Raw genomic sequence first — 27655 nt, forward strand, 5'->3', positions numbered from 1 at the left:
GGAGTTTTAATTAGATGCACCAAAAAAATGGGGAATTGCTCTGTGCCATCCCGATATGGAGGGTGGGGGGTGAGGATGGGTTTGGGGGGATCGGGAGAGGAGCCGGAGCTCTGTAATCAACCCAGAGCCATCGTTACCTCCCAGAGGAAGTATTAATATTAAATTAATATTTCATAATGAGGAGTTAATTACTAAATAAAGCCCAAGCAGGCAAGACAGCAGCAGAGCTTGGGGTTCAGCAAGGTGGAGCTGCAAATTGTGATGCCGATGTGGGGAAGGGGGTGAAGAATTCCCTGGGAAGTTGGTGGGACATGGCTGGCTGGGACAACGCAGAAGCCACCCAGGGTTTGGTCACAGCTCCTCCATCCCGTCCCTGCCCATGGTGTTCCCACAGGGACAAAAGTGAAAAAGCTTCATCCCACCTGGTGGAAAGGGAAGAACCTGGGATTCCCAGGGGCTGCAGCCTCCTGGCAGATCCCGGTGGGAATTCTCTGGTGGCTCATCGTGTGGTTGAGCAGCCTGTCCCCCAGCAGGGCTCTGCTCTGCTTTCCTTCCTGCCCCAGCTCCATGTGAAATTTGCCAGAGCTTTTCGTCTCATCCTTCTGGGAAAACTGGCTGGAATTGCTGAGGTTGGCTGGGCAGGGATGGGACAGCCCTGGGATGGGAGTTGGAGGCTGTGGGTGCACCCGAAATTCTCTGCTACCGGCCCTTCTCCAGAGCAAACCAAAATGAGTGGGAAAGATGGAAACCTGAGGCTGTGGGGGAATTTGGGATGGTTTGGGGGGAATCTGGGAAGGACAGACATCCTGTCTCCAGCCTGCCAGAGGATGGAGTGAGCGCAAAGCATGGCCATGCTCCACTGGGAAGTAGAACCGAGCCAGGATATCCCAGCACCCCGGATGAAGGGGTGGCACATCCGTAAAGGCTCCCAGGTTGAGCATTTCAGCCTCCAGCTCCCGGGAATTTGCCCGTCAGCCGGACGAGCTGCAGCCCCCTCCAGGGAACAAGGTCATTTCAAAGATAAACCAAAACCCCCCTTCTCCCTCCTGCCACGTGGGGCTGGGGAGCCCCAGGGCGAGGTCCTGGCAGGCCACATCCCCTCTGGAACAGCGGGAACACCTCTGGGAGCACCAACCCACAGCGGGGGTGACCCAGTGACCCCCCAAAACCGCCCAGGGGACGGGGAGGCCCCGCGGGGCGCGAACAAAGGCCCCCCCGGCGCGGCGCATCCTCGCGGCCGCCATGGCTGACACCCGGCGGATCCTGCCAGATAAAGCAGAAAACTCAGGCTGCTCCGAGCTTCCCTTTTCGCCAGCTCCATCCCTGATAAGTGCCGAGCCTGCAGAGCTCCTGATAGCCGGGGCTATCGCGGCGGTTGGTGCGAGAGGAACACCCTATCGGCGCGGCATCGCCGGCCCGCCAGCGACTCCCAGCCACACCGAAATTAACACCACTCCAATTACCAGAATAGAGATGGGCTGCGAGAGGCCGATAATAAAATCTCTTTTACGTAAAGAATGCAAATAACCCGCTCCGAGAGGCGAGGGGGAAGGGGAGGCACGGCCTCAGCCAGGCTGCCTGGCTCCTTTCGGGAGCTGGGGATGAGGGGCTGCCTGGTGACCCCACAGGGAACGGGGGGATCCGTGGGGTTGGAGCGGCAGCCCCCTCCTGCCCTGCACTGGGATCCCGGGAGCGCCGGGGGCAAAGGGCTGGGGAGCAGATAAGGAGGAGCCGGGGGTGGCCTCGCAGCTCCTTCCTGCCCCACACGCAGGAAGGGCCGGGATATCAGCGGGACCGGCAGGAGCTTCCCCTTGGCCGGGCGGGAAGGGGGAGCGGGGTTCCCGCCAGGCTGTGGGGATTTGGGCAGCTGCAGGAGCATGTGAGCTGGCAGCCGCCGCTTCCCAGGCACCTCCAGCACCCGCAGCCTGGTGGCCTTGGGGACACAGCGGGACCTGCCCGGGGCATCCATCCCTAAAGGCCGATCGCTGCCCTGTATCGGGGTCACCACTTCCCTACCCCAAAGCTGGGAGCTCCCCTGGGAGGAGCAGGGTGTGGGCAGCACCATCAGGGCCCAAAATGTGGCACATCCACCCCTGGGGGTCTCAGGTTCCCCTGGTCCCATCCCCATCCACCTGCCAGGAGCTGTTCCCAGTGGAACAACCCATGACTCCAACCAAGCAGCGACGGCCATGAACTAAACCACAAGAAGTTCCACTTCAACATGAGGAAAAGCTTCCCATGGAGGGTGGGAGAGGCCTGGAGCAGCTGCCCAGGGAGGGCGTGGGGTTTCCCTGTCTGGAGACATTCCAGTCCCACCTGGCCGTGTTCCTGTGCCACCTGCTCCAGGTGCCCCTGCCTTGGGCTGGATGATCTCCAGCGCTCCCTTCCAACCCCAGACATTCCGTGACTCTGTGAATCCGTGTGGCACAGCCCCGTAACCCCGCGGCTTTGGAGATAATGGGTGATAGGGCTGGGGGTGCCCACAGGGCCAGCCCGGCCTCGCCGGTGCCCCGGTGCCCACGGAGATACAAGGGGGAGATAAAAGCTGAATTCGCTCCTTGGGGTTTTGATAACCATCACCAAACCACCCCAGCGTCACTCTTGTGGTTGCCAGGATGTTGGTGAAGTGCCCTGGTGCGACGCAGGACGGGTCCAAACCCTGCCAGTGCCAGCGAGCGCGATGCCAGCTGTGGGGATGGCATCCCTGCTGCTCCAGAATCCGCTTTTACCATCCCAACAGCACCCCGGGGACACGGCGGGTGAGAGCCATCGCCTCACACCTCCCCTCCAGCAGGAGTTCTGGGCTGTGCAGCCTGCCCGGCTCCCAGTGCTCCCAGTCCTCCTCATACTGGTGCTTGCAAGAGGAGGGGAATGCTCAAGGAGCGCTCCAGCAGATCCAGTCAGGACGCTGGGACGGAGCGGGATGACCGGCCACACACCAGGGACTCACCTGGCCCGTTCCATGTGTCTGGCTCCTGGGGGCTTTCTCCAGGATCCGGCTTGTCCGGCTCCTTCGGACTCTCCAGAGCGTCTCTGGACTCTGCAGCAGGAGGGGGAAGGCAGCAGGTCACGAGCAGGGAATTACAGGGGCAGCATTCCATGGGGGCTGGGACCACAGGGCCTGGTGACACCTGCGGGATGGCCACAGGGAGGGGATTCACATCCCCCTGGGAATGCCCCATCAGGCCAGCCAAGCCCCTCCACCCCAAAGACTCCCCAGCCCAGCCCAAGCCCGCGGCACATCCGTGCCATCCCACGCCAGCGGGCTGCGCCCCGCTCCCCTCACGGCTCTATTTGTGGCGTATTCATAGCAACTTGATAACAATTATTTTCTCCATTAACTGCTGCTGGAGATGGGCTGATAAGGCCAATCTGCATATGACAGTGTGGCAGATTAGTGCCCAAAGTACATGTTTGCCTTGGCGTCCCGGGCGGATCAGGCAGCGCGGAGCCCAATCGATCGGCGCCACCGCGGCCGCCCAGCGGTGACGTCACCGCCATCGGAGATTATTAATACAGGTGATAAGCGCAATGATTAACATCAAATAAATCAATCACCGGGTATAAAAGTCCTATTATTTTTGGCTATAAATCAAAGTGCCTGGCATATCGATTTTTATCCATCGCGCTGAAAGCTTTAGTGGCCGTTATTGCTGCTTGGCCTTATCTCTGCTATCACCTCTTTATCGAGGCAGGCCAGTGCCAGGTGCAGCTCCGCGCCCCAGCTCCGGCTCCTCGCCCCCAGCTCTGCTCCCCCATCAGATAAGAGACCTCGCTTCTCTCCACCGCTGAGCAAAGTTTGCCTGGGAGACCGCCCTGACTCAGCTACTGGGGTCCCTTCCCTGCTCCAGTTATCAGGTCCCCTCCCCGTTCCAATCATCGGGCTCCCTTCCCTGCTGTGCTGTAGGATCCCTTCCCTGCCCTGGCTGTCGGGGTCCTTTCCCTGAAATCGGGGTCTCTCCTTGCTCCAACTATCAGGGTCCACTCCCTGCCTTGGCTGTTGGGGTCCCCTGGCCTGCCTCAAATATGGGGGTCCCCTCCCAGCCCTGGCTATTGGGATCTCTCCCTACCTCGTCTGTTGGGGATATCAGGGTCCCTTCCCTGCCCCAAATTTTGGGGTCCCTGACTGTCTCAGCTATTTGGGTCCCTTCCCTATCTTGACTGTCCCTTGACTGTCCCTGTCCCTGTCCCAACTCTCAGGGTCCCCTCCCTATCCCAGTTATCGGGATCCTCCCCTGCCCCAGCTGGTGCAGATCCCTGATGCATCGTGGCCTGGCTGCCCTGGTTTTGGGGGACACTTCTCCCCCAGAGCCAGCAGTGGGAGGCAGCAGGGTTTGCTGGGAGCCGCGGCTGGGCCCGGTGAGGCGGCGCAGCCTTGCCCCGGCGCGGTTATCTCAAAGGGCACTGCAAACATTAACTGATTGGGATTTGCCCCCACCTCCACAGGAAGGAACTTAAAGGATATCTGGGACTGTTTCAGCCCGGCCCTGAGTCGCAGCCACCTTTGGGGCGCGGCACAGCGCGGCGCAGCTCGGCACGGCGGCAGCCTGGCGGCTGCGTGGGCAGCACGGTGGCACCAACGGCCCTGTGCCCCCAACCCACCCAGGGCCAGCACCCGTGGCCTCTGGGGCTGCTGGGCACCCTGGGGGAGTCACTTGCTACCCCAAGGGATGTGACTTTGTGCCCTGGGAGCAGGAACTTTGCACCCGGAGGGACGTGACCAAGATCTTGAGTGGGGAAAGGAACTTTGTATTCCAAAGGACGTCACTTTGTACCCCAAGAGGTCACTCTGCATCCCTGGGATGGGACACTTTGCACCCCAAGGAAGGGGGAAGGGTCATTTTGCACCTAAGGGGTCACTTTGCACCCAAAGGGGTCACTTTTTATCCCAAAGGGTCACTTTACATCCCTGTGAAGAGTCACTTTGTACCCCAAACTCTGTGACTCTACACCCCAGTGGGGTCACTTTATCCCCCAAGGGACACGACTTTGCAGCCTGGGCTGTCCTGCCACCGGCCAGAGGCTGCCCAGAGGGATGGAACCCCCCAGGGACACGGGGGTGTCACTGACCCACCAGTCCCAAGGGGTGGCCATGCTGCTTTGTTAGCTAATTAACACCCTGCCCCACCAGCAGAGACTGTCCCCGTGGGGAGGGGACAGCAGGGACAGTCCCAGGACTCACCGTCACTGCCGGGGGGGCTGCAGCTGTCGCGCTCGGCGGAGCCCTCGCGGTCCGAGGCGGCCCCGTCCCTCTCCGAGGGGCTCTTGTCCCCCACCGGGGCGTCCTCGCCTTCCTCCATCGCTGCCAGGGAACCTGTGGGAACACAGACAGGCTGGTTAGGAGGGGACAACCAGAGGGAAAAGACCCCAGGAGGTTTTCCCAGCTGGGAAATCAGGATGCTGGGAGGAAACACCCCACAGGAAGGGAAGGGAAAGCCCCTGCCCAGCCATCCCGCGGCCCAGCACCTCCCTGGGATCCCCTGTCCCCTTGCAGAGGTGGCCGTGTCTTGCTCCAGGTGTTCCTGAGGCGTCCCCTCCCTGAGGCACTGCGGGGCCTGGCAGCAAGGGGGGCACATGGCTGTGGCATCACCCGTCCCCAAAAGGGACCCCAGAAATGGTCCCCGCCACCCCTTATCTGACGGGGGACGCAGACAGAGGGGGATGACGCTGCAGGGGGGACAAAGAGGGGACAACAGGGGTGCACAGGGGGGACGCCCCTCAGCCCTGCCACCCCTCTCGGCCGTTTCCATGGCAATGCAGCATCCCTGTCCCCCCCAAGCACGACAGCAAGGCCCAGCACCGGCGGCACACGAGGCTGGCACCGCACGACGCCGCGGTGCCGGGGGCTGCCGGGGCCCCACCCGGGCCCGGGATCGGGGGATCACGGGGGGATCGGAGTGGGGCCAGCCCGTCTGCAGACCTCAGCTGCTCGCCGTGACTCCAGGCATGTATATTTACAGCAGCAGAACAAAGAGCCCATAATCTATACAAAGCACACAACAATGAGCGTGAATAAAGAGGCTGCCGGAGAAGGGAAGGCAATTTATTCTAATTCTGCTAATTTCAGTTCCAGCACAATTAAAAAGGCTCTGATAATATTCAGAAACAATCGCCAGCTAACAAATCGTTTCTCCTGCTGTAAATGAAACATTGTTAGGCTAATTTCTTCCTTCACGCCTTCACGGCTCTTGGGCTTCTGATAAAGTTAACCCAACGCTCGCCTGTGCCAGGCTTTGGCACCTCCAGCCTGCCCAGGGAGGGGTGGACGGGGCTGGGAAGGGAGGGGTGGGACCAGGAGGGCGCCTGGCACCCACCCAAGGGTGCCGAGACCACCCACATCCTGCCCGGGAACAGCGGGAAGCAGGATGGGCATGGCTTTGGTACCACAGCATCATGGCCTACAGGGGTGATAGGCAGCCAACAGCATCCCAGCCATGGTCCCTGGATGCATCCCATATCCCACCCCGAAATATCCATCCCCAGCCAGGAGGGAGACGGGGATGCCCCATATAAATCCAGCTGGGGTTTGTGGTGTCACCAAGTTCCTTCAGCGGTGATGGGCAGCAAACAGCATCCCAATACCACGTTACTGGGGTCCCTGGATGCATCCTGGGATGACCCACATCCCACCCTGAAATGTCCGCCCCCAACCAGGAAGGAGATGGGGATGTTCCATGTAAATCCAGCTGGAGTTTGGGTACTGCGGTGTCCCCCAGTGCCTACAGGGATGACGGGGAATCAGCAATCCCAGAATCTCGTCACCACGATCCCTGGATGCATCCTGGGACCACCCACATCCCACCCCAAAACACCAAGGCCCAGCCATGAGGAAGAGGAGGATGCTCCACGCAAACCCAACTGTGTCAAACCTGCTATGGGGATGACTGGCGGCCAACAGCACCCTGGAATCATCTCACACCATCCCTGGATGCATCCCACATCCCACCCCAAAACACTCCCAAGCGCGAGGGAGATGGGGATGCTCCACATAAACCCAACCACGGCGTTTGGGGACCACGGCCTCACCCAGTGCCCGTGGGGAGGAGGGGTGGCCAACAGCATCCCGGAATCACGGCCTGGGATGCATCCCGACCCCGCTGCAGCATCCCACTCCCCATGGATCGGTGCCCACGGATGCACCGCCAGCGCTCCCAGCTGCGCGGGTTAAACGAACCGCTGGGAAAAAAACTCTAAAAAAAGGGGAAAAAAGGGGAAAAAAAAGAAAAGCGAGTGAGGGAGAGGGAGCACAGAGCAGGAGCGGAGCGTCACTTGCTGGGATTGCTGGGAGCCCTGCACAGTTATCACCGCACACAGCCTCCCTCGGCTGGCCTGATCTGTCTATTCTTCATTAAGCAAATACGCTGAAATGGAAATGAAAACATAATAGCTATTTGATTCTCAGCGAGATATTTTGCATATTGGTTCAGTGCTGATAGTGGAATTTCATCAACTCCCTTTTTTCATGCTTTAAAACTGAATTACTGAGGCTGGTTTTACAGAGAGGGGAAGAGCCAAAAAACGCTCCCTTCCAAGATACTCCGCTTCGACGATTAACTCTTCTCCCTCCCTCCTTCTCTTTTTTTTTTTTTTTTATTGATAACGAGCAAGGATTTCTTTTTTTTTTCTTCTCTTCTTTTTTCCTCAAAAAAAAGAAGAAAAAATAAAAACCGACAGTGACTCTAAAAAACTTGCAGGAAGCCGAGGCCGTGAGCCCGTGCCACCAGGGCTGGGGCCGAGGGTCGGCATTCCCAGGGAAACCCGGAGTTATCCAGGTAATGATTTGATCGCTGCACTCCAATTAAGGCTCTCCCAGCGCAGGAACAATAAAGCTTTTCTTGATTCTTTGTGCTTAGCTGGTAAATTAAATGAAAGGCAAAAGAATATAGGGAATATCAAGGAGGTGGGGGGGGGGACTTTTCCAGGCTGCCAAGAGCGAGACCCTGGGCGCTCGGAGAGCCGGCATGGAGACAAGAGCAAAGCGATAAGAGGCCTTGATAACAGATAGAAAATAGCAACAGCCACAGACTTTCCCACCGGCTCTGGAGCAGGGAGGAGGAGGAGGAGGAGGAGAAGGAGGAGGAGGAGGAGGAAGAGGAGGAAGAGGAGGAAGAGGAGGAGGAGTTCCCGTGGTGGAAAGCAGGTCCTGGATCGGGAACACGTGTGGGCTGGTGGCAACCTGCCTTTGCCGGCTGGCACTCGGCGCTGCTGTCAGGTCCAAGTGTTTATTTTTAAATACGAATTTAAATAAAAATTCCCATCCAACTCCTTCCAATTCCTGTCTCTGGAAGCGTTCAAGGCCAGGTTGGACTGGGCTTGGAGCAACCTGGGCTAATGGAATGTGTCCCCGCCTGTGGAGGGGGAGGAAGGAGATGAGCTTTAAGGTCCTTCCAACTCAAACTGTTCTGGGAATCCATGATTCTTATTTCTAAAATAAAAATTCCTCCAAGTCCCATTGGGCAGGGGATGAGTCCAAGAAAGGCTCCAGGAGGCAGGGAATGAGGGACAGAGCCCGGAGCCGGATGACCTCACATCCCAAACCTTCTCTCCAGGCACCTCAAAGCTCAGCCTTGGCTCTGCGTGTCACTGGGTGGGGGACAGAGGGGACACCCCAGCTGTGCCAGGGCATCCTGAGGGATGGGATATTCCAGCTGCACCAGGCAGGCAGCATAATGAAGGATCCCTTCTCCATCCTTCCAGCTCCTCCTCATCCCTGCGCTGGCACCATCCTCTTCCAATTAAAACCCCACAGAATAACAACAATAATAATAATGATGGAAACCAACCCAAAAGCAGGTTGGCGAGGCTCCAAACCAGGTTTTGGGATGCACGAAGCATCACCAGGATGCTCCCCCATCACCTCATGCTGGAAATGTGGGAATTCCACTCGGGCATAGCTTCCTTGCTGCCCCTAAATCACCTCCTTTTCCCCCAAAGTATGGAGCCCAGAGCAAAGGGCTGGTATTCCTCAGGGAAAGATGCTGCTGGAGACAGTCCCAGCTGCTCCTTTAGGAAGGGCATCCCTGGTGGTTTGGTGGGATCCGGGACATGCCGGGATTCCCCAGGGTCTGGCAGCAGGGCTGTGCCGTGCCCGCCCCACAGCCAGAAACACCCGGAGAACAACCCAGGCTGCAAATCCCGGCTGCTGCCGGTATCTGATGGGACAGCCGCCCGCTCTTCTCACCCAATTCCTCCCTGGGCCCTACCAATGTTTGTTTTACCAACGACCTCGGCTGCTCCCGAGCCCGTTCCCTGCGGATCGGGAACGCCAAGCCGGGACAAACAAGGTTTTGGTGGACGCCGGCCCTCAAAGGTCCCGTCAGTGATCCAACGGGACATCTTCCCCTCCCTCGGGTGATGCTGCACTCAATTCCTATAGTCTGGAGTCTGTCTGGGAGGAAAAGGGGCTTTTTGGAGCACAACTCAGCCCTGTTCCCTATCAGCCCGGCTGCAGCATCCCGGGCTGGGCTCTTCCCATGGGTATCTCCCTGCAAAAGATCAGCCCCGTGCACGGAGCCGATAGCGGCTGGGGCCGGCCCCAGGGGGCTTTATCTCCAATATGGGGCCCTTCTCCATCACCCCCTGATAAAACTCACCCTGACCCTTCCCGGGGTGCCCTGGGGGAAAAGGGCAAGGAAAGAACAATACATGGTTGGAGAGTTGGGAGGTGGAGGGGGGGGATTTATGAATTTGTTATTAAATTATTACTGGTTTATCCAGGAGGTGGTGGGGATGCTGTGATTGCTGACAGGAGATATCTATAATCATTTATAAATGACATTTATAAACTTATTACATTTTTGTATTTAGGCCTAATTTATCCAGGAGAGGAATAGGGGATAAAGGTGCTGGGTGATACTGTAATCCCTGGTGGGGGAGATGCTCCAACTGCTCATGAGGAGTTTTATAACAATTAATATTATTACATTTATAATCTACTGGGCCTAATTTATTCCAGGAGGGGAGTAAAGGGTGGTGGGGGCATGGAGGTGGTGGGTGATGCTGCCATTGCTCATGGGGTGGTATTAACAATAATCATGAGATTTCTAATAATGACTGAACTTGTAATATACTTAGGCCTAACTTTTCCAGGAGGGGAACAAAGGACAGAGCGGGAATGGAGGTGCTGAGAAGGCTGGGATGGGATGGGATGGGATGGGATGGGATGGGATGGGATGGGATGGGATGGGATGCTCCAGCTGCTGCTGGGGAGCTACTCTGTCCCAACCACCACAGCCCGGTCTGGTGGAAGGTCCCTGCCCTGGAGCCGGATGAGCTTTAAGTTCCTTTCCAACCCAAACCACTCCAGGGTGAAATCCAGACACCATCCCTGGGATGAAGCCCCCCGGAGCATCCCTCAGTGCTGGGCTGCCCCAGGGGAGCCCCCTGGGGAAGAGCAGAACTGGGGAGAGGCCGAGCCTGAGAAAAAGCAGCGCTGCTGATAGGGGAGGGATTGGTTTCAGCCGGAGCTGCTCGCGCTGCCAAGCCCAGGCGGGATCGCGGCGGGTGCAGTTACTGAACATTCATCACTGCCTGAACTCTGTAACTTTATCAGCGGCGAGCGGCGCCAGCGCCGGCCCCGCCAGCCCCGGCTCCGATGGGCCGATAAACCACCGAGAGATCCCGGGAGATTGGGGCGCTCCGGGGGCCGCCATTCCCAATAGGAACGGCCGGCGGATCAGCCGCGCGCGAGGGAGGGGACGCGGGGAAACAGCGAGGGAAGAGATCCAGGGACAATGACAATGGAGTGACTTTAGGTTTCAGATGGGGTCGATAAGGCCCTGATAGATTTGGAGAGAGCGGAATGGAGCCGTCCCCGGCCTCGGCGCAGCAGATGGATGGGGTTGCTCCGGGAGAAGGGATGCGCTGAACGTGGGCCTGCCTTCCCGGCTGGAGAGCACACGGAGCCACGAGAGGCTGCTCAGAGCGCAGCAGGGAAACTGAGGCAGCTGGTGAGACTGGGAGACAAGGACTGGTCCTTACTGGGCGGACTGGAGGCATCTCCATCCAATTCCTACCCAAGAGCAGTTTGAGGCGTTTATCCCCATGGTGATCCAGGATTCGGGCACTTCAGGAGCAGCTGGATACCCCACAACAAGGGAAGAGACTCCAGCCATGAGGATCAGGCTCCAAGCGTGCCACCATTGCTCCCTGCCAGAGGTGGAACTGGGGAAAACCCCTCGATTCGGATACTTCTTCTCCCACCTGGAATAAAGGCATTTCAGCTGGAAATGGCTGGGGGTGGGGATGCTCAGAGCACATCAATACCAGGTGACAGTGAGGACAGAGGTCAAGCTCTGGGCTAATCCAGCGACAAATTACCCTGGAGATGCCGAGCTGGAGCCGTCCCCCTTCCCGTGGGAAGCAGCTCCAGGTCCATCCCGCTCCCAAAAGCGATGGAAAGGGAACAGGGATGGTCTCCAGTGTCCACCCCAAGCCTTTCAGTCCGTGACAGCCCTGGGTGATGACAAGGCCGGAGGGATGGGGACAAGGACAGGGATAAGGGAACATCAGCAAACATGCTCTGGCCGGGATGTCCCTACTGCTCCCAGTCCCACAGGGTGCCCGATCCCAGCTCCCAGTGCCATCCTGGAGCACTCCAGGGAACACTGCGGCCACGAGCAGGAGCTCTGGGAGCTCCAGGAGCAGGGAAGGACCCTCAGAGGGTACAGCCAGGCTGGGTGGCCCATCTGAGAGCAGCTGGCACACGGAGATCCCTGGGAAGCGCTGCTCCGAAAAAACCTTCCCTGCCTTCCCAGCACCCCAACCGTCCTCTTCCTCCAACTCCAAGCCCTTCTCCTGCCCAGCCCCGTGGACGCCGAGCTCTCTCTGTGTAAACGTGCCTGCGCTGCCTCTTTCTCTTTCTTTTTTCTAATTTTTTTTTTTTTTTTCCTGTTCTTGGCATTTTGGTGGAGCGAGATAAGAGTAAAAAACAACAGAGCTGCTCGGAGAGTGAAAAAGGGAGATAGATAACGCAGATACCGACTCCTACACAAAACAGTCCTGGCTTTATCTCTGCTTTTTATCACAGTTCCCCTAAAAAAAATAAAGAGAGCAGCCCAACTGGAATGGGGCAGCACATTAAAAAATGAACTTTATACTGTTTGCTCTTTAGTTTTATATTTAGATGAAACAAACCCAGATTCTCGTGGTCGATACCTTTTCCAAACCAAAAAGTCTGGAAGCTCTGTTTGCTCCAGTGGGGATGAGCGAGGGAAGTCAGGGAGTTACGTGTGGACGGGGCAGAGGGATGAGGCTGTTCCAAAGCATCCAGGGCAGGGAGAACCAGGGAGCAGCAGAATCAGCGAGATGGATATAGACATGGAGATGCTTCCCAAGCATCCCTAGGTCCTGCCTCAGCCACTGCCAGGATCAGCTGGCAAAGCCCAAGCTCCCTGTGATCCAGGTCCCTGGATGCAGGAATAGCATCTCCATCCCAGCACAGGGACGCGACTGGAGGTGCCCTACACCCCATCCACGTGGCTCCCAAAAATCCTTTCTCCCCACCCCGTTCCTGAGGGCGCCTCACAGGGCTCTGCCTTCCTGCTGGGAAGGGCATTTTGGAGCAGCAAAAACCCCAACTCCCAGGGCATGGCCAGAAAGAGGGAAGGAAGAAGAAGAAAAAAAAATAATAAAAATGGACTGGAGGTTTTTCCCTCCCCTCGCACTCCCTTCCCTACCTTCTTTTTGAAAAACATAATTTATCTGTGTATTATCAAGAAATCCAGACACTTTAATCAGTGAGCTATGAAGTCAGTATTTCCATTCTTATCTAGCGGAGGAGTGGAAATGGAGAGCAGATAGGCAGCTCCGAGCCCGGCCGTGGTGGGGAATGTTAATGGGAGGAGCGGCGGAGCCATTGGCTACCGAGCTGCCGCTATCGCTGCCATTATCGGGCCCTTATCGCGGCAACCATCGCAGCGCAGTAATGGGGCCAGTTCAACTTTCCGCATTATCATAGGAGCTGCGAGTAGCATGAGAGGCCTCGGCTGGGAGACGGAGAAGAGAGCGAGCGGCCAAACTTCCCGGCGGAGCAGGGAGGGGAGGGAAAAGCGGCTTTTCCTCCCCGCCGTGCCCTCCTGGGCTGGGGATGCTCTCCTTGCTGCTCCCGGCCCCACATTCCCAAAGCTCTGTGCACCCCAGGTGCTGTCCTGGAGGAGCATCCCCAAAGCCCTGGGGACTGACCCCAAGGTGCATTCCCAAAGCCCCAGGCACAGAGCCAGAGAATATCCCCAAAACCACAGGCACTGATCCCATCGAGCATCCCAAAGCCCTGGGTACCATCCCAAGGCGCATTCCCAAAGCTACAGGGACTGACCTCGATGAGCATCCCCAAACCCCTTCAAGTACCCCTAAATTCCTGGGCACTGACCCCAAGGTGCAACCTTAAAGCCCCAGGCACTGAATCTGTCGGGCATCCCCAAAGTCCAGGGTGCCAAACATTCCCAAAATCCTGGGCACCGACCCCAAAGCCCATCCCTAAAGCAAGGGGCACTGACCCCATCAAACATTCCCAAACCCTGGGCACCGATCCCCTCAAGCATCCCCAGAAACACAGACGCCAACCCTAAACACTCCCAAAGCTCCAAGCACCGACCCCATGGAACATCCCTAAAACCCCACACGCTGACCCCCAAAATCTCTGGGCCATAACTCCACTGAGCATTCCCAAAGTTCCGGGACGCCGGCCCCACTGACCATCCCCAAGCCCTGGGCACCAACTCGGAGGCGCATCCCCAGATCCCGGGGTCACGCTCCAGGCCGGCCAAGGCCGAGGGAAAACAATGGATCCACATTTCATCAGATGAACAAATTAGAGGAGCGCATTTCCTCCACGCGCTATCGACTGGGAGATGTCAAGAAAATATGTTGATGTGAGAAAGAGGAGATAAAGAATTATTTTGGAGGAAAAAAGCCGTGGAAGGCTCTTATCTGCAGTGACTCATAGGCACACACTCCTTAACCCCACTGCAGCCCAAGGTCAGCAGTTGCATTCCTTTCGGCATTTCAGCCCTTCCAAAAAAACATGTTGCTGCAGGAACAATGTGGAGCCTTTGCCGGGCAGCCATCGGAAGAGGGAACTGTATTAGCCCCGAAACACTTGAACTTTCCTGATAAAAGGAGCAGCAGGACACAGCCCGGCCAAGCTGGAGCAGCCAAAAGCCCTGAGTCAGGCAGCAAAGGCAGTCATGGGATGTGGCGCAGAACAAAAAGGAGATATTGGCCTCCTGCTCCCATTCCTGCTCTTCTCCAAAGTGGGGGAGCTGATTTCTTGGCCCCACAGGAAGAGAAATCCATGCCCTCGGCATGGAGCAGAGGTGGAGTGCGGTGCAGGGCTGGCACAGAGGCCTTTTCGAATTTATCTTCTTAAATGCTGAATTCCCAAAAGCTCCAGGTTCCTCACTCCTCGGTTCCTCTGCTCACATCCTCTCTCCGGGCAGCATCAGATCTCAGCCCCGGCTGTGCCTCTGGGCTGGTTTTCCCTCCACAGCAATGCTCCATCCAGTGTTTTCCAAGGGGCATCACGTTTTTTTTGCAGTAGGATGGATGGCACGCATGGAAAACATCCTCAAAACATCCTCTTCCTTTGGCCAGCTCGGCTGTTTGACCCCGAATCCACCAACACCACACAGGGCCCAGCAGCTCCATCCCTGGCCCCGCTGTGCCCAGTTTGGGCAGTGTTGTCCCTTCCTTTCCCAGGGCTGTGGGAGTCCCCTCAGGGCTGGGAATGTCGCACGGCACGGGGATTCCCAGGGATGCTGCTCCGGTGGATGTGGACACAGGGGTGCCTTTGGGATGCTGCCCTGGCCGGGTGGCCCTGCTGGCTTCCCGGGGAGGGGATCCAGGGCTGCCCCTCTCCAGGAACCCGGGATCACCTGTGCCGTAGCACTGCCTCCTTGCACAATTCCTGCGGCACCCGTGGGGAAAGGATTGCTTTCTTCCCAAGCCCTGATTGCCGAGCTGGCCGCATCACAACTTGGCCAAAGGGGAAGTTGCAGCTTGCTAGGTGGCCTCGTGATTCACCATGGAAAATAAGACCTTGCCCAACCTCGCCACTTCGGATCCTGAGGTGCAAATCCCGGCTGGAGGTGGCTTCCCCGGGCTGCCAGGGACAGTCCATCGCCGTGGCTCTGTGCCCGCCCGGTGTGCCCGGGCTGGGGATGGCGTGGGGGCATCCCCCGGGGGCTCAGGAGGCGGAAGAGTGGCAGCAGACACAGAACCACCCCAACCTCGGCGCCCACGGGCCCTGGAAGCAGCCGCCTGGCAAAGCCTCCGGAGCCTCCCTCGCCGGCGCGGCTCCAGCGCCGCCTTCTCGCCCCGCGGCCGCGGCACCGGCAGGGACGTGCGCCGGGCTCTCGGCAGAACTGGTTTGGCCGTGCTCGTGGCTGCCGTGGCCGGCCCGGCTCCAGCCCTCGCTCCCCGAGCATCCCCCTCATCCTCCCTGCCCGCTGCGGAGATGGGATGGCCGGGAAGAGCCATCCTGGGATATAGCCCCAGCACGGTCCCAAAAGGGCTTGCGGGGTTCCCTGGCATCGAGGGATGAAGTGTGCCATGGCTGGCAGGGCACAGGGCTGGTGGCGCTGGCCACCAGGGCTAGTTATTCATTATCCATGAGGAATGGATTTCCTGCTCTGAGCTGTCACCTCGGCCACCAGCTGCCAAGCACGGTGCCAACCCTTCTCCCACACCTGGAGCACTGGCTGTGGGAGAGGAGGGAAACTTCCTCCAGCATCACCTGAGGCTGGTCCAGACCCTCCACTGAGCAGGAATGGGGCTTGTCTATGGTGGGAAACAGCTGCGGATGGCTGGGAGAACTCCCACAGTGGGCTCTGCCAGGTGCATCCTACCAGTATCCCACCGGCACCACAGCCCATGGGTCACTCCCCAACCCCATCCCACCCGTGGGGACCACGACGGGTGCCCGGCCCTGGGAGCCCCCGATGTCACCCACGGCGCATCCCAAGAGGCCGGTGACAGCCAAGCTGGGCAGAGCCGCTGCGGGGGCAGCTGTGCCACGGGGCTTTGCCACCCGCACCCCTGCCAGCTCCGAGGAGCCGCCGCTCGGATGCCACCGCGCCAGGGCTGGCAAATGCCTTGGGGCGTTTGCACAAGAGGGGAGGGGTTGGCAGGCAGGCAGCGCCCGTGGGTGTAGCAGACATGTGGGACACGGGGATGCCACCCTCGGGATGCCAGAAGTGGGATACAGGGGGATGTGAGGCTGAGGGAGCCCCGGGATGCGCAGAAAATTCCGGTTTTGGGAGCGAAGCTGGGAGGCCGTGCCGGCACCCGGCTCATCCCGGGAGCAAACCCTCCCCACCCCACGGAGCACCCCGGGGTAACACCGCCCCAAACAGCCCCCGCCCACCCCGCCCCGGAGGCGGGGAAGGGGAAACTGAGGCACGGAGGTGGCGGGGATGGAAAAGTGCAGCAGCATCAGAGCGCTGGGGGGAAAACAGGCAAGAAAAAAAAAAAAAGCAGCAAGCAGAGGAGGTTGAAACAGAGTCACCTGAAAGGGAAGGAGAGACTCAGGGAGGGAAGGCAGCGGGAAGGAGCGGGCAGGAGGCGTGCCGGGAGCATCCCACGCCACCGGCTCACCACGCCGCCGCTAAAAATAGACGCTGGGTTGGCCACTGTCATCTTCACAAGAAACGCAATTTTCCAAGCTCCCGGGAAGGACGGCTCCCACGGCCCGGCTGGCACCGCCACCCCCTGCCCGGCTCCACGATCCCCTTCCCGGCACCGCCGCCGAGCCCACGCGGGACCGGGGAGCAGCCGAGCGCGCAGGAGGAAAAGGAAAAAAAAAAACAAAACCGCCCAGCCCAACACACCTCGTCAAGAGACGGCGGCTTTAACAGCGCAGATCACACTCGTTATCTGACACCATCTAATAGCAATTAAAGAAAATCCACACGCAAAAATATGACGGTGTTTTCACCTCCCCCCGCCCCCCTCCCCACCCCCCCCAGCCCATGCGTTCGCTCGGCGGAGCAGAATGGGAGATAATCATCAAAAAAAGTCAAAGCTCTCATCAAACTAATGCAACATCTGCAGCCGATAACAGGCGCTGGGGAGAGCTCAGCTTCTCAACCCAGCTCGTTCCACAGAGCGCGTGGAGGGGGGGGAAAACCACCCCACCACCTTGAGAAATAAAAACACACATGCAGCTGCCCCCCATCAGATAATTAAAGTGCCTGCGTTAATCATATTTGCAATGGAACAAATTGTTGGAGCCCTTTTGCCCCTCTTTGCTGTGTTTGTTGTTGTAGCGAATCCTGCTCCGGTCTGGTGTGGAGAGATAAGTGATCCTTATCAGCCCTGGCAATCTCTATCAGGATGGAGATCGGGGCTCGGCGCTTATCAGGAGCTCAGATCTACTGTAGCTGAGCGCAGAATAAAAAGGGAAAAGGAAAAAAAAAAAACACCGTAAAAAAAAAACAACCCACAAACAGGCCCCTGCAACTATGACAAAACATTGGCTTCCAGCTCACTTAGGAACAAAAAAAAAAAAAAAAAAAAAAATCTGTATTAAAAGAACAAGGGAGGGGGAGGCACATCAGCGCGATGAGATCAATCTCCCGCTTATCAGGCTCCCCCATCGCAGGACCCGGCGCTGCGAAAGCACCGGCAGCTGCCAGAGCCTCGCTCATCAGCTGGGCGCCCGCGCTCCCATGTTTGAAGTTAATAAATATAACAGGCTATCTGGGTTGGAGATCAGCTCCTGCTCCCTATCAGCCCCTCACATCTATCTACCAGCAGAACAAAAGACAGACACACACACACAAAAAAAATAGAGAAAAAAAATAAACCACCCCATAAAGCAGCAGCAGCTGCAGGGAGGTTGGTGGTACAGGCAGGGATGGAAAGATACTGTCCTCTGCGGGCGGGAACCCCCAAAAATGAAAGGAAGAGATGCTCGGGGTGTTTTCTCCGCTATCAAAAGCCACCATCGCGATGCAATCGGCTTTCAAAGCCTCCCCACCGCGTGCCACCGCTGCTGCCGGGGGGGCTCGGAGGGAGCGGCACCCCCGGCCCCTCCATCCCCGCACGGCTCCAGCCCGGAAAGGCACGAAGAAGAGGAAGGTTAAAGCAGCTGGTTAAATATAGTCCGGTGTCTGATCTTTGTCTTATCTCTGCTGGCGATCGCCCGCTCTCCCGGCGATCTCCCCGCGAGCCTTAATCTGCGCCTCGCATCGGGCTTCAAAAAAAAACAACAAAACCCCAACCCCACAAGAGAAGGCGAAGCCAGAGCGAGAACATCGCGTCACCCAGGAAAATAAAATCAGCAGATACCAATCTGGAGGAGGTTTTTAATGCTCCAGCCGAGATGATAAGGAGGATAGACTTTGTGGAAACAGGTCCGGTCTGTACATGAGAGGAGTCTGGTTACCGGAGCCCTGATTCATGCATACCTTCCCTGATGGAGCAGCGGCAGGGCGCTCTCGCCGCGCTCGCCGCCTCTAATGACTGTTTTCATGTTGACACATACAGGAAGGCTTCCAAGCTCTCAGCTTTTAATCAGTTTTGGCCATCGCCAGCGGCCTGAGATCAGCCTCCCACTTTATCATTTCTTCACATCTCTGCAGAAAAGCAGCAGAGGAAGGAGATACGAGGAGCCGCCGCCGCCCGGCCGAGTTGCCACGGCCTCGTCCTGCCCCAGTTTGCCCCAAAAAGTCCACGCTGGTGGGTGCTGGGAGCAGGCATCCCACCAGCGGCAAGGCTCCCACAGAGAGCAGCGTCATTCCAGCGCTACCGCTCGCTCCGGTCTGAACGCTCCCGGTTTAACGAGCTGGAGTTACCCAGGCAGAGCTCGCAGGGCTTTTTGCTGAAATAAAGCCGCGGAAGTTGGATAAAGCCAAAGGAGAAAAGTATCCCCAAAAAAAAAAAAAAAAAAAAAGAAAAAAGAAAAAAAAAAGGAGGCAGCTGGGACTATTTTTAACTCTCCCCGGGTAAAAGTCTAGCTGAGCGTTATCACCAGAGCAATCACCCCAGGCAGGGAAACAGGTAGGTGCAACTCAGCCTTGCAATTATTTCAGGAGAAAGATAAAGGTAGATTATCACATGGTGGCCAGCCTTCCCTATCCTCCCATCTCCCTCTTATCACCAGCTTCCATCGACTCGAGGGGGAAAGAAAAAAACACACACACACCGGAGAGGAAGGAGAAAAGCCAAGCTGAGCCCGGCACCGGAAAACTTCCAGCACTTTGCAGGATTTCTCTGCCTTGCTGGTACATCCTCTCAGGAGCAAAACGAGCCCGGCTGATGGGCTGGATCGTGGGCAGCGCGACCCTCTGGAATCACCATTCCACAGGGAGAGGCAGGGATGTGGCCAAAGTCCCGCGGGACCCCGAAGTGGTTCCTCGTGGCCATGTCCCACCTGGGCTGGGATGCAAAGCGGGAATTGGGGGGGCACTGGGCAGGGTGGAGGGTCGGGGACAGCGTGGCCGGTGGGGAGGATGGCACATGGGGACGATGGCACCGTGGGGACGATGGCACGGCGGGTCCAGGCAAATGGGGGCCCCCATGTGGGGAGGGGACCCCTGGCAGCGTCAGGGGGCTGTCCCCGCGGTGAGGAGCCCCTGGCAGGGGTCGGGTACCTCAGGGTGGATGGGGAGCCCCAGGGTAGATCGGAAGCCCCTGGCAGGGTGAGGGGCCCCTAGCTGGGGTGAGGAGCCCTTGTCAGGGCTGGGGTGGCCCGGCGGCGATGGGGAGCCCCGGGGGGGTTTGGGGAGCCCCTGGCCCCGGCTGCCGGCGCTGGATGGGAGGCAGGCGGGGGAGATAAGATCACAATTTCAGGCCGTCCCGACAGAGCGATGTTATCAGGACGGGACTTGCAGAACGGAATATTTTAAAGCCTTATCGGGGCCCCCATCGGGAGCCGGTACCGGAGCCACCGCGCTGGCGGGGGGGGAGGCGGCGCGGGAGGGGGGGGAGCGGCGGGGACCGAGAGCAAGGCGGGCGAGCGGCCGGTAGCGGGAACGGGCACCCACGGCGGCCGTCACGGGTGGGTCCCGGGTGTGTCCCGGGAGTACCCGGGGGACCGGGGGAGGCGGTGCGGGAGCGCTGCAGCCGAAGGGGTGGTGCAAAAACAACCGAGGGGGGGGGGGCGGGGAGGGGGGTGGTGTGATGTGGACAGCACAGAACGGGGGAGGGGGTGCCGGTAGCGGCCACTCACGTTTGATCTGCCGGGGGTTGCTCTGTTTCCTCCTGGACATCGCTCGGCGAGGGGCGAGCCCGGCGCCCCGGCTGGCGGCTGGGCGGGCGGCAGGTGGGTGGCGGCGGGCGGGCCCCCGGCTGCTCGCATGCCCGCCCGCCCGCCCGCGGGGCCGGGCCGGGGCCGGGGCCGGGCCGGGGCCGGGCCGTGCTCGGCGGAGCGAAGCCGCCGCCGCCGCCGCCGCCGCGGGATTTTCTCAATGGGCGCCGCGCCGGATCAAACCCGCGGAGCGCTCCGGGGGGCGGGGCCGGGGCCGCCGCCGCGGCCGCCCATAGGCCCCCGCCCCCCCGGCCACGCCCACCGGATGGCGCGCGCGGCGGGGCGGGGCCGGGCGGGGCGATGGGCGGGGCTAACGGCGCCGGGGGCGGGGCCTGGCGGGCCCGATCCCTGCGGGGGCTCCGGGCCCCGCTGCCCCACGGGGACCCCAAAGCCTCCCGCGTGTCCCCAGCCCCGCTCTGGGCACCCCCCCGTGAGGGCCCCGCCCTCTGCTTTGGGTCTCCGAGCCCACCCCGTTAGGTCGGACCGCCCTTTCAGGGTTCCACAACTCATCCTGAGCATCCCAATCTCTCCCTTGGGGGTCCTCAATCCTTCTTTGGGTTCCCCAAATTCGCCTTCGGGATCCCTTGTGCCTTCTCTGGAGGCTCCTGCGCTCGCACCAATCCCCACTCTGGGACCTCAGCGACCTCACTGGGTCCAAATTCACCTTCTGCAGATCCTCAAAGCCTCTTTGGCATCCCCCAAACCTTTCTGTGGGGTCCTCAGGGTCACTCTTTGGGATCCCCACCCCTTAAAACCCTTCTCATTTGCAGCTGAATGGCCCAAAACCTCCCACATGTGACTTCTATGGTTACCGTGACCCTGGCTTGGGGTGGGGGACACCCCAGGACACCCCAGGGATGGTGTAGGGGGCCTGGGGTCCCCCCTTGGCATCATCCCAGCCAAGTCACCTGTGAGCATGAAGAAAGTTTGGGGCTAAATGTGGGATAAACACGTCTATTTTGGATCCACAATGGGAATATTTTCCTGTGGAAAAATAGCAATTTCTCCCAAACTGGACCTTGCCCATGGCTGATCTTGGATCAGGGGGATTTGCCAGTGGCGATGGCTGGTGGTCCCCAAAGAATTATGGAGTTTTTGGATCAATGGAGGGGGCTGGTGGGCTGTGGGGACATGGCACAGCTTGGTCGTATCCCTTCTCCATCTATCCCCGGACATGGACCGTGCTTTTTTCCCTCTTTTCTTTTTCTCTTTTTAAAGGGTTTTTAATTAACTTCCTGTTTCAATGGTGGGATAATGAGTTTTAAGCAGCACATGATTCCAGTAAAGAGGTCAAACCGGCAATGAGGATGTCAAAAGAAATTAAGTTAGGAATTAAGAAGAGATCCAGGGGAGAAAAAAAAAACAACCCTATGGAAGGAGGGAGAGGCTGCTGAGGACAAGGCTCTGCTGCCCCCCCCCCCCCCCGACCACCCCCCAAAACGATCCTGGCGGCGCCTTTCACCTCGTATGGCCTCGAATCGCCGCCTTCCGGGAGACCATCCCCCCCCGGGGGAGCAGCTCTGCTTCCAGAGCCTTTCCCTCCCTTCCCAGCCCGCCTTTGCCGGGTCCGGCCCAAGGAGCCTGGAGTGGCCTCTGCTCTGCTGGCTCTGACTCCATCAGGGGCTGCTGATGGGGAGCCAAAATCCACCCCGATGCTTTCGGGGGTCTGCAGCCTCCCCCCGGCACGGCTCCAGGGATTTTGGGGCTGGGGGCACTGCGGATCCAGCCGGTTCCTCTGGCGCATCCATGGCATCTCCACCGGCACCGCAACCCCCGTGGTGTTTGCCTGGCGTGTTTGCTTACGCCGAGATAATTAGACAACCATTTAATTAAACACAGCCTCATTAATTGCATGAATTTGAGGGGATGGGGGTGAGCGAACACCGATGAGGCGCCCAAATTTCCTCTCCCCGGGAGGCGGCAGGGGGATGAGGGCTGTCGCCGGCTCTTTGTGCTGGAAGAAGCAGTGGCAGCATCTCGAGGGGGCGAGGGGACACTGTCACACCCACGGGGGGCCGCATCCCGCTCCAAAAATGCCCAAAAACCTCGCTGGAGCCGGTGCGTGCTGGACACGGCGGTGCCACCCTGCCCTGGGGAGAGAAGGAAAGAGGTTGCAGTCCTTCCGCTGGCACATTCCTTGCCAATGACCCTTTAATTCCCTTTTTGGCACCATCCCAGAGCCACTGAGACCCCCCCAGGCCTGACAATTCGCAGTCTCACCCACCGCCCAAGGGCTGGATCCCGGCGCGGGGACGTTCCCCAAACCCTGCATCCTGCTTCCCCATCCCCCGGGGGGACCCATGGGTGCCCCTGCACGGGGACAAGCATCACGGTGGCGGTGACAGCGGCAGGGCTGGGTGTCTCGCTGCTCCCTTCCCGCTCCCGTGGTGTTTGCAGAGAGATTGTTATAGGGGAGCCGAATAAATAGCGTGTTTTCCCGAGGAGTGAATGACACGCCTGCAGAGCAGAGATAATGCGGGAGCAGCCGTTCCCCCCATTGTGAGCGAGGTGACATCTTTTTATGGAGCTGTGTACATTTGTATTAGTGCCAATTAATCTGGCCTGATATTATTAGAGACGCGGCGAGAGGGGGTGCCGGCGCAGGAATGTCAATGGGAAGAGCCAAGGCGCTGCCTCAGCCGGATTTCAGGGCTCAGGGATGGCTAGGGGCGATCTTGGGGGGCTGTGCTGAGCCCCTCGAGGGGGTTGAGTGCCCTCGGTGCCAGCACTTTGGTCTGCCAAAGCTCCAAAACCAGCTTTTTCCCAGCTCAAAATATCTTATTTTAGGGGGGTTTTATGTCCCAAGAGGGAGGACTGGCATCCTGGTGCCCCACCTGCAGAAGGGCCCTGCCACCTGCTGGCAGGACAACCTGGCCCGGGGTGCCACTTGTCACCGGCCCGTGGCTCAGCCTCGGGTGGCTGCCAACAGCCTGGGGGTCCTCCGTGGCTTGGGCATGGCTTGGGCACGGATATGACATGGATAGGACATGGATATGGCATGTCTTGGGCATGAATATGGCATGGCTTGGACGTGGCAGGCGCAAAGCCTGGGCATGGTTTGGGCACGTCTTGGGCATGGCTTGGGCATGTCCATCCATGACTTGGGCACGGCTCGGGCATGTCCCGTGCCGAGACGCTGCTGTGGAATTCCGGGCTCCTGGGAGCTGTGGTGGCAGCAGGGAAGGTTTTGGGATTAGCACAAGTCACAGCCACGGAGCTATTCAGGTTTGAAAAGCCTCCAAGATCATCGAGCCCAGCTGTTCCCCCAGCACTGCCAAGGCCACACTGAACCATGTCCCCAAGTGCCACATCCACGTGGCTTTTAAATCCCTCCAGAGATGGGCACTCCACCACTGCCCTGGGCAGCTGTGCCAGGGCTGGACAAACCTTTCCATGAAGAAATTTTCCCAATACCCAACCTAAACCTCCCCTGGCACAAATGACACTGGATGCTCCTGAAACCAGGTGGGAATGTGTGGTTGAGCAGCCCTCACATCCCAAATCCAAGGCTGGGATGTCTCAGTGCTTATTTCCCCCTCCCTCTTACTGATCTCCTGCTGTAGGAACGATGCTCTAACTCCCAAAAGGAGCAATCCAACCAATCCCTGGGAATTGGGCAGCGAAACTGCGCTTCAGGAGCATCACTGCTGCAGGATGGCATCCCTGGGGGGTGCACGGCTCCTGTGCTCCTGTTCCCCCCCTCCAGAGCCCCCAGGGCTCCAGCTTTTCCTGCATGAATTCAGCATCAGGGATGCAGGATCCCACTGGTGCGTGTGGTCCCTGTCACGCGCCCCGGGGGGGAAGGTGGGAGCTGGGCTTTAAATTCCTGCTGTGCAAGGAACGGCCAGATTTGACTCAAAAGCAAGAAAAAAAAAATTCTAAATCTGCAGCCCCTGCTTGCAGCATGACAACCATGGTGGATCCCGTTATCCTCCAGGCTTTATGGAGAGGCTTAGAGCACCTCGGGCTCAGAAACTTGGATGTGGGGCTGAGAAAAGAAAGGCCAGCTGGATTTCAGGGTGGGGGGGGTGGGTTTGAAGAGCAAACAGCTTGAGGAAAATTTAGGGTGGTGGCAGGAAGGCAAGAAATCCCCTGAGGGGCTTTGCCAACGCCAGGCACCTTCCATCAGACCCACTCTGCAACCCCTGGGGCCGGCTCCTGAGGACGTGGATTTGTGTATTCGGGCTGAGGAAGGTGCAGACTGGCCCCATATCCCGAGGGGGTGCAGGGCTGGGACCCCCGGATGTGCTGGGTCCCACGGGAGCCCCCCTGTGCTGCTGGCCCCCGCTGAGCAGGGAGTTAATCCACAGCCGGGAGAAGCTGCCCGGCTTTGCATCCTCACTGGAATTACAGTGACAGGGGCCCGCAATCTTCCAAGTGACAAACGCTGCCGAATAATGCAGGACTCAGCAACCCCGGGGGCTTTAGGGAGCTCAGAGGAGCCTGCAGACGGGGGGGACTGAGGCGGTGGGATGTGCGTGAGAGCGGGGGAAAGAATGGGGGGCAAAAAACTACTCACATTTAGAGAGGAAAGGATTAATTAAATAATTCAGCCCCCAGAGATGTGGGGATGATGCCAACATCTCTCTGGGGAGTGGCATTCCGGAGGGAGCGGAGCCCAAGGTGAGCATCACTCGTGTCCTGGGCTTCCATGAAATGGGTGCTGCTTTGGGGTGCTGCCCCTGCACCCATCCCAGGGCCCTGGGGACGGGTCCCATCCCTGCAGCATTCCCCTGGCTCCCAGGAGACTCATTTCCAGGTGCCCAGGTGATGAATCTGGAGGTGTGGGAGAGCTCTGGTAACAACCAGGCATGAAATCCTCCTCCTCCGCCCCGCAGGCTTGCTGCCCTGGTGAAATATAGTACAGGGAAAACATAAAAGTCCCATTTCCAGCTCCATAATATTTGCTGCCAAAACAAAGTAAAATGTGCTGCCTTAAATTTTCTGCAAAATTCTTTTGAGGTTATTTTTTTCCCTAAATTAAGCCATACTAATTATTTTCAGCCACTTTATCTCCACTCTGCAACACACCAGGAGGGTGCAGGCGGCAAGCATTTTAAGCCTCCATAAACAAAAGAGTAGTTTGGAAAATAATTCTATCAATTAATCAAATTAATCCTGCAGTTTTAGTTACAAGCCCCGAGTGGCGAGGATCCCAGCCGGCGGTGCCGAGCTATCTCTCACTGACAGCGTCTCCGTGTTGTGATTGCGGCAGTAATTAAAGGATAGAATACACCGCCTTTGTGGCAGCTCCTACCCCACCTCAGCGGGGCCTGCAGAGGTCAGCTCGAGGACAAAGCGGGGACGAGAGAACTGGGCCCTCACTAGCACCATCATCATCAACATCGCCATCATAAATCTAGGATGAGCAAACTGGGCTGTCACCATCATCATCATCATCACCAGCAGCAGCATCATCATCACCAACACCATCATCATCACCATCATCATAAAATGGGGATTGAACAAACTGGGCCATCATCGTCATCATCATCGCCAAAACGGTCATCATCATCACCATCACCATCACAACTGGGGATGAGCAAAGTGAGACGTCACCAGCACCATCAACATCATCACCATCACCATCATAAATTTGGGATGAGCAAACTGGGCAGTCACCAGCACCATCATTGTCATTGCCATCATCATCATCGCCAACACCATCATCATAAATTAGGGATGAGTAAATTGGGCAGTCACCATCATCATCGTCATCATCATCATCATCATCATCATCATCATCATCATCATCATCATCATCACCATCACCATCATAAATTTGGGATGAGCAAACTGGGCTGTCACCATCACCATCATCATCATCATCATCATCACCATCATTACCACCATCACCATCATCACCAACACCATTATCACCACCATCACCATCACAAATGGGTGATGACCAAACTGGGCTGTTAACCATCACCACCATCACCACCATTATCATTATCACCATCACCATCAAAAATGGGGCTGGTCAAACTGGGCCATCATCACCACCAACACCCTCATCATCACCACCACCATCACCATCACCACCACCATCACCACCACCATCACCATCACCATCACTGTCACCAACTGGTGATGACCACACTGGGCTGTTACCATCACATCACCTTCACCAACACCATCACCATCACTGTTACCACCTTCACCACAAACTGATGACCAAGCTGGGCCATCAACACTTGGTCATGACCAAACTAGGTAACCCCATCACCATCACCAACTGATGACCACCAAACCAGGCTGTTGCCATTGCCAATTGGTAATGACCAAACTGGGCTATGACAGTCACCAATTCATGAGGACCAAACTGTGCCATCACCGTCACCAACTGATGACCACCAAACCAGGCCCTCACCATCATCATTGGCTTTTCTCCTCGAGGACAAGGCTCTCCTGCCATGAGCAGGACTCGGACAAGATCAGAGGTGAAGAGGAGCTGCAGGAGCATCCTCGCTGTTGAGAAGCTCCAACACTTTCCAAACCATTGCGGTGCCAGCAGTGGCACCAACGTCCTCCTCAGCCCCTTTACAGAGGACACCTCAAACATCCCACAAACATCACGCAGACAGGGCATTTCTGTGAAAATATTGGAATATATTTGAAAAGATTAATCATGGATGACTTTACAGTACCACCCCATATTTTCATCTCATACTTTATTTAACAATATTAAAGAGGCACTTTAAAAGCACACGGACAACATCATAAAACGGCGTTTCCTGCTCTCTCTCTGCTTCTCTGGACAAAATATCAAAATAAAAACTTTTGACAGAACACATTGCACCCAAGGTAAATTACCTACAATAGTTTTTTTTATACAATACAAAGAATTGTAAAGATACATATTAACAGAATAAAGCCTCTTTTTTTTTTTTTTTTTTTTTTTTTTTTCCTTTTAACTCTAAAACAAAACAAAAAATTATTGCAGGACAGACGCAAAGTACTCTGACTGTTCATATCACATCAGTGCATTACTTCACCTCCTTGACTTGGGAGTATTTCAATAAAATCTTTCCATGTCCTCGTTTGCACCTGAGATTTCTTTCCGGATCCAAAAGTTCGGTTGTAGAACGTGCTCGTTTAATGTGACGTAACATTTTCGACACTATGGAGTACCAGCATAAAGGATTTTTTTCCCTAAAGTTGTATTTTTTCCCCCTAATGTTTTTTTTTCCCTAAAGTTGCATTTTTCCCCAAGTTGGATATTTTTCCCTAAAGCTGATATTTTTCCCCCTAAGTTGTACCTCTTTCCTAAAGTTAATTTTTCTCCCTAAATCTGAACATTTTTCCTCTCGACTTGGCTTTTTTTTTTTTTTTTAAATTCTTTTCTCCTGCTTTGGTTTTTTTTTTTTTTTGACAGGTAACGGCTTCTTCCTACCAATTCCCTTT

General features: G+C 57.4%; 1 protein-coding gene across 1 annotated transcript in view; it reads right to left on the reverse strand.

Annotated features, from left to right (window-relative positions):
• ZFPM1 (zinc finger protein, FOG family member 1) overlaps positions 1-20247 on the reverse strand; it is a 33823-nt gene extending 13576 nt beyond the window's left edge. Inside the window, exons 1-3 of the mRNA XM_069027118.1 lie at positions 20171-20247; positions 5183-5314; positions 2951-3040 (exon numbers count right to left, since the gene is read on the reverse strand). Coding sequence (XP_068883219.1) covers positions 2951-3040; positions 5183-5314; positions 20171-20210 — 262 coding nt within the window. The 5' untranslated portion in view covers positions 20211-20247. The remainder of the gene's footprint in view (positions 1-2950; positions 3041-5182; positions 5315-20170) is intronic.
• Between the last annotated feature and the right edge of the window lie 7408 nt (positions 20248-27655).

Source organism: Aphelocoma coerulescens, chromosome 11, assembly GCF_041296385.1.
Source record: "Aphelocoma coerulescens isolate FSJ_1873_10779 chromosome 11, UR_Acoe_1.0, whole genome shotgun sequence".
Taxonomy (NCBI): Eukaryota; Metazoa; Chordata; class Aves; order Passeriformes; family Corvidae; genus Aphelocoma; species Aphelocoma coerulescens.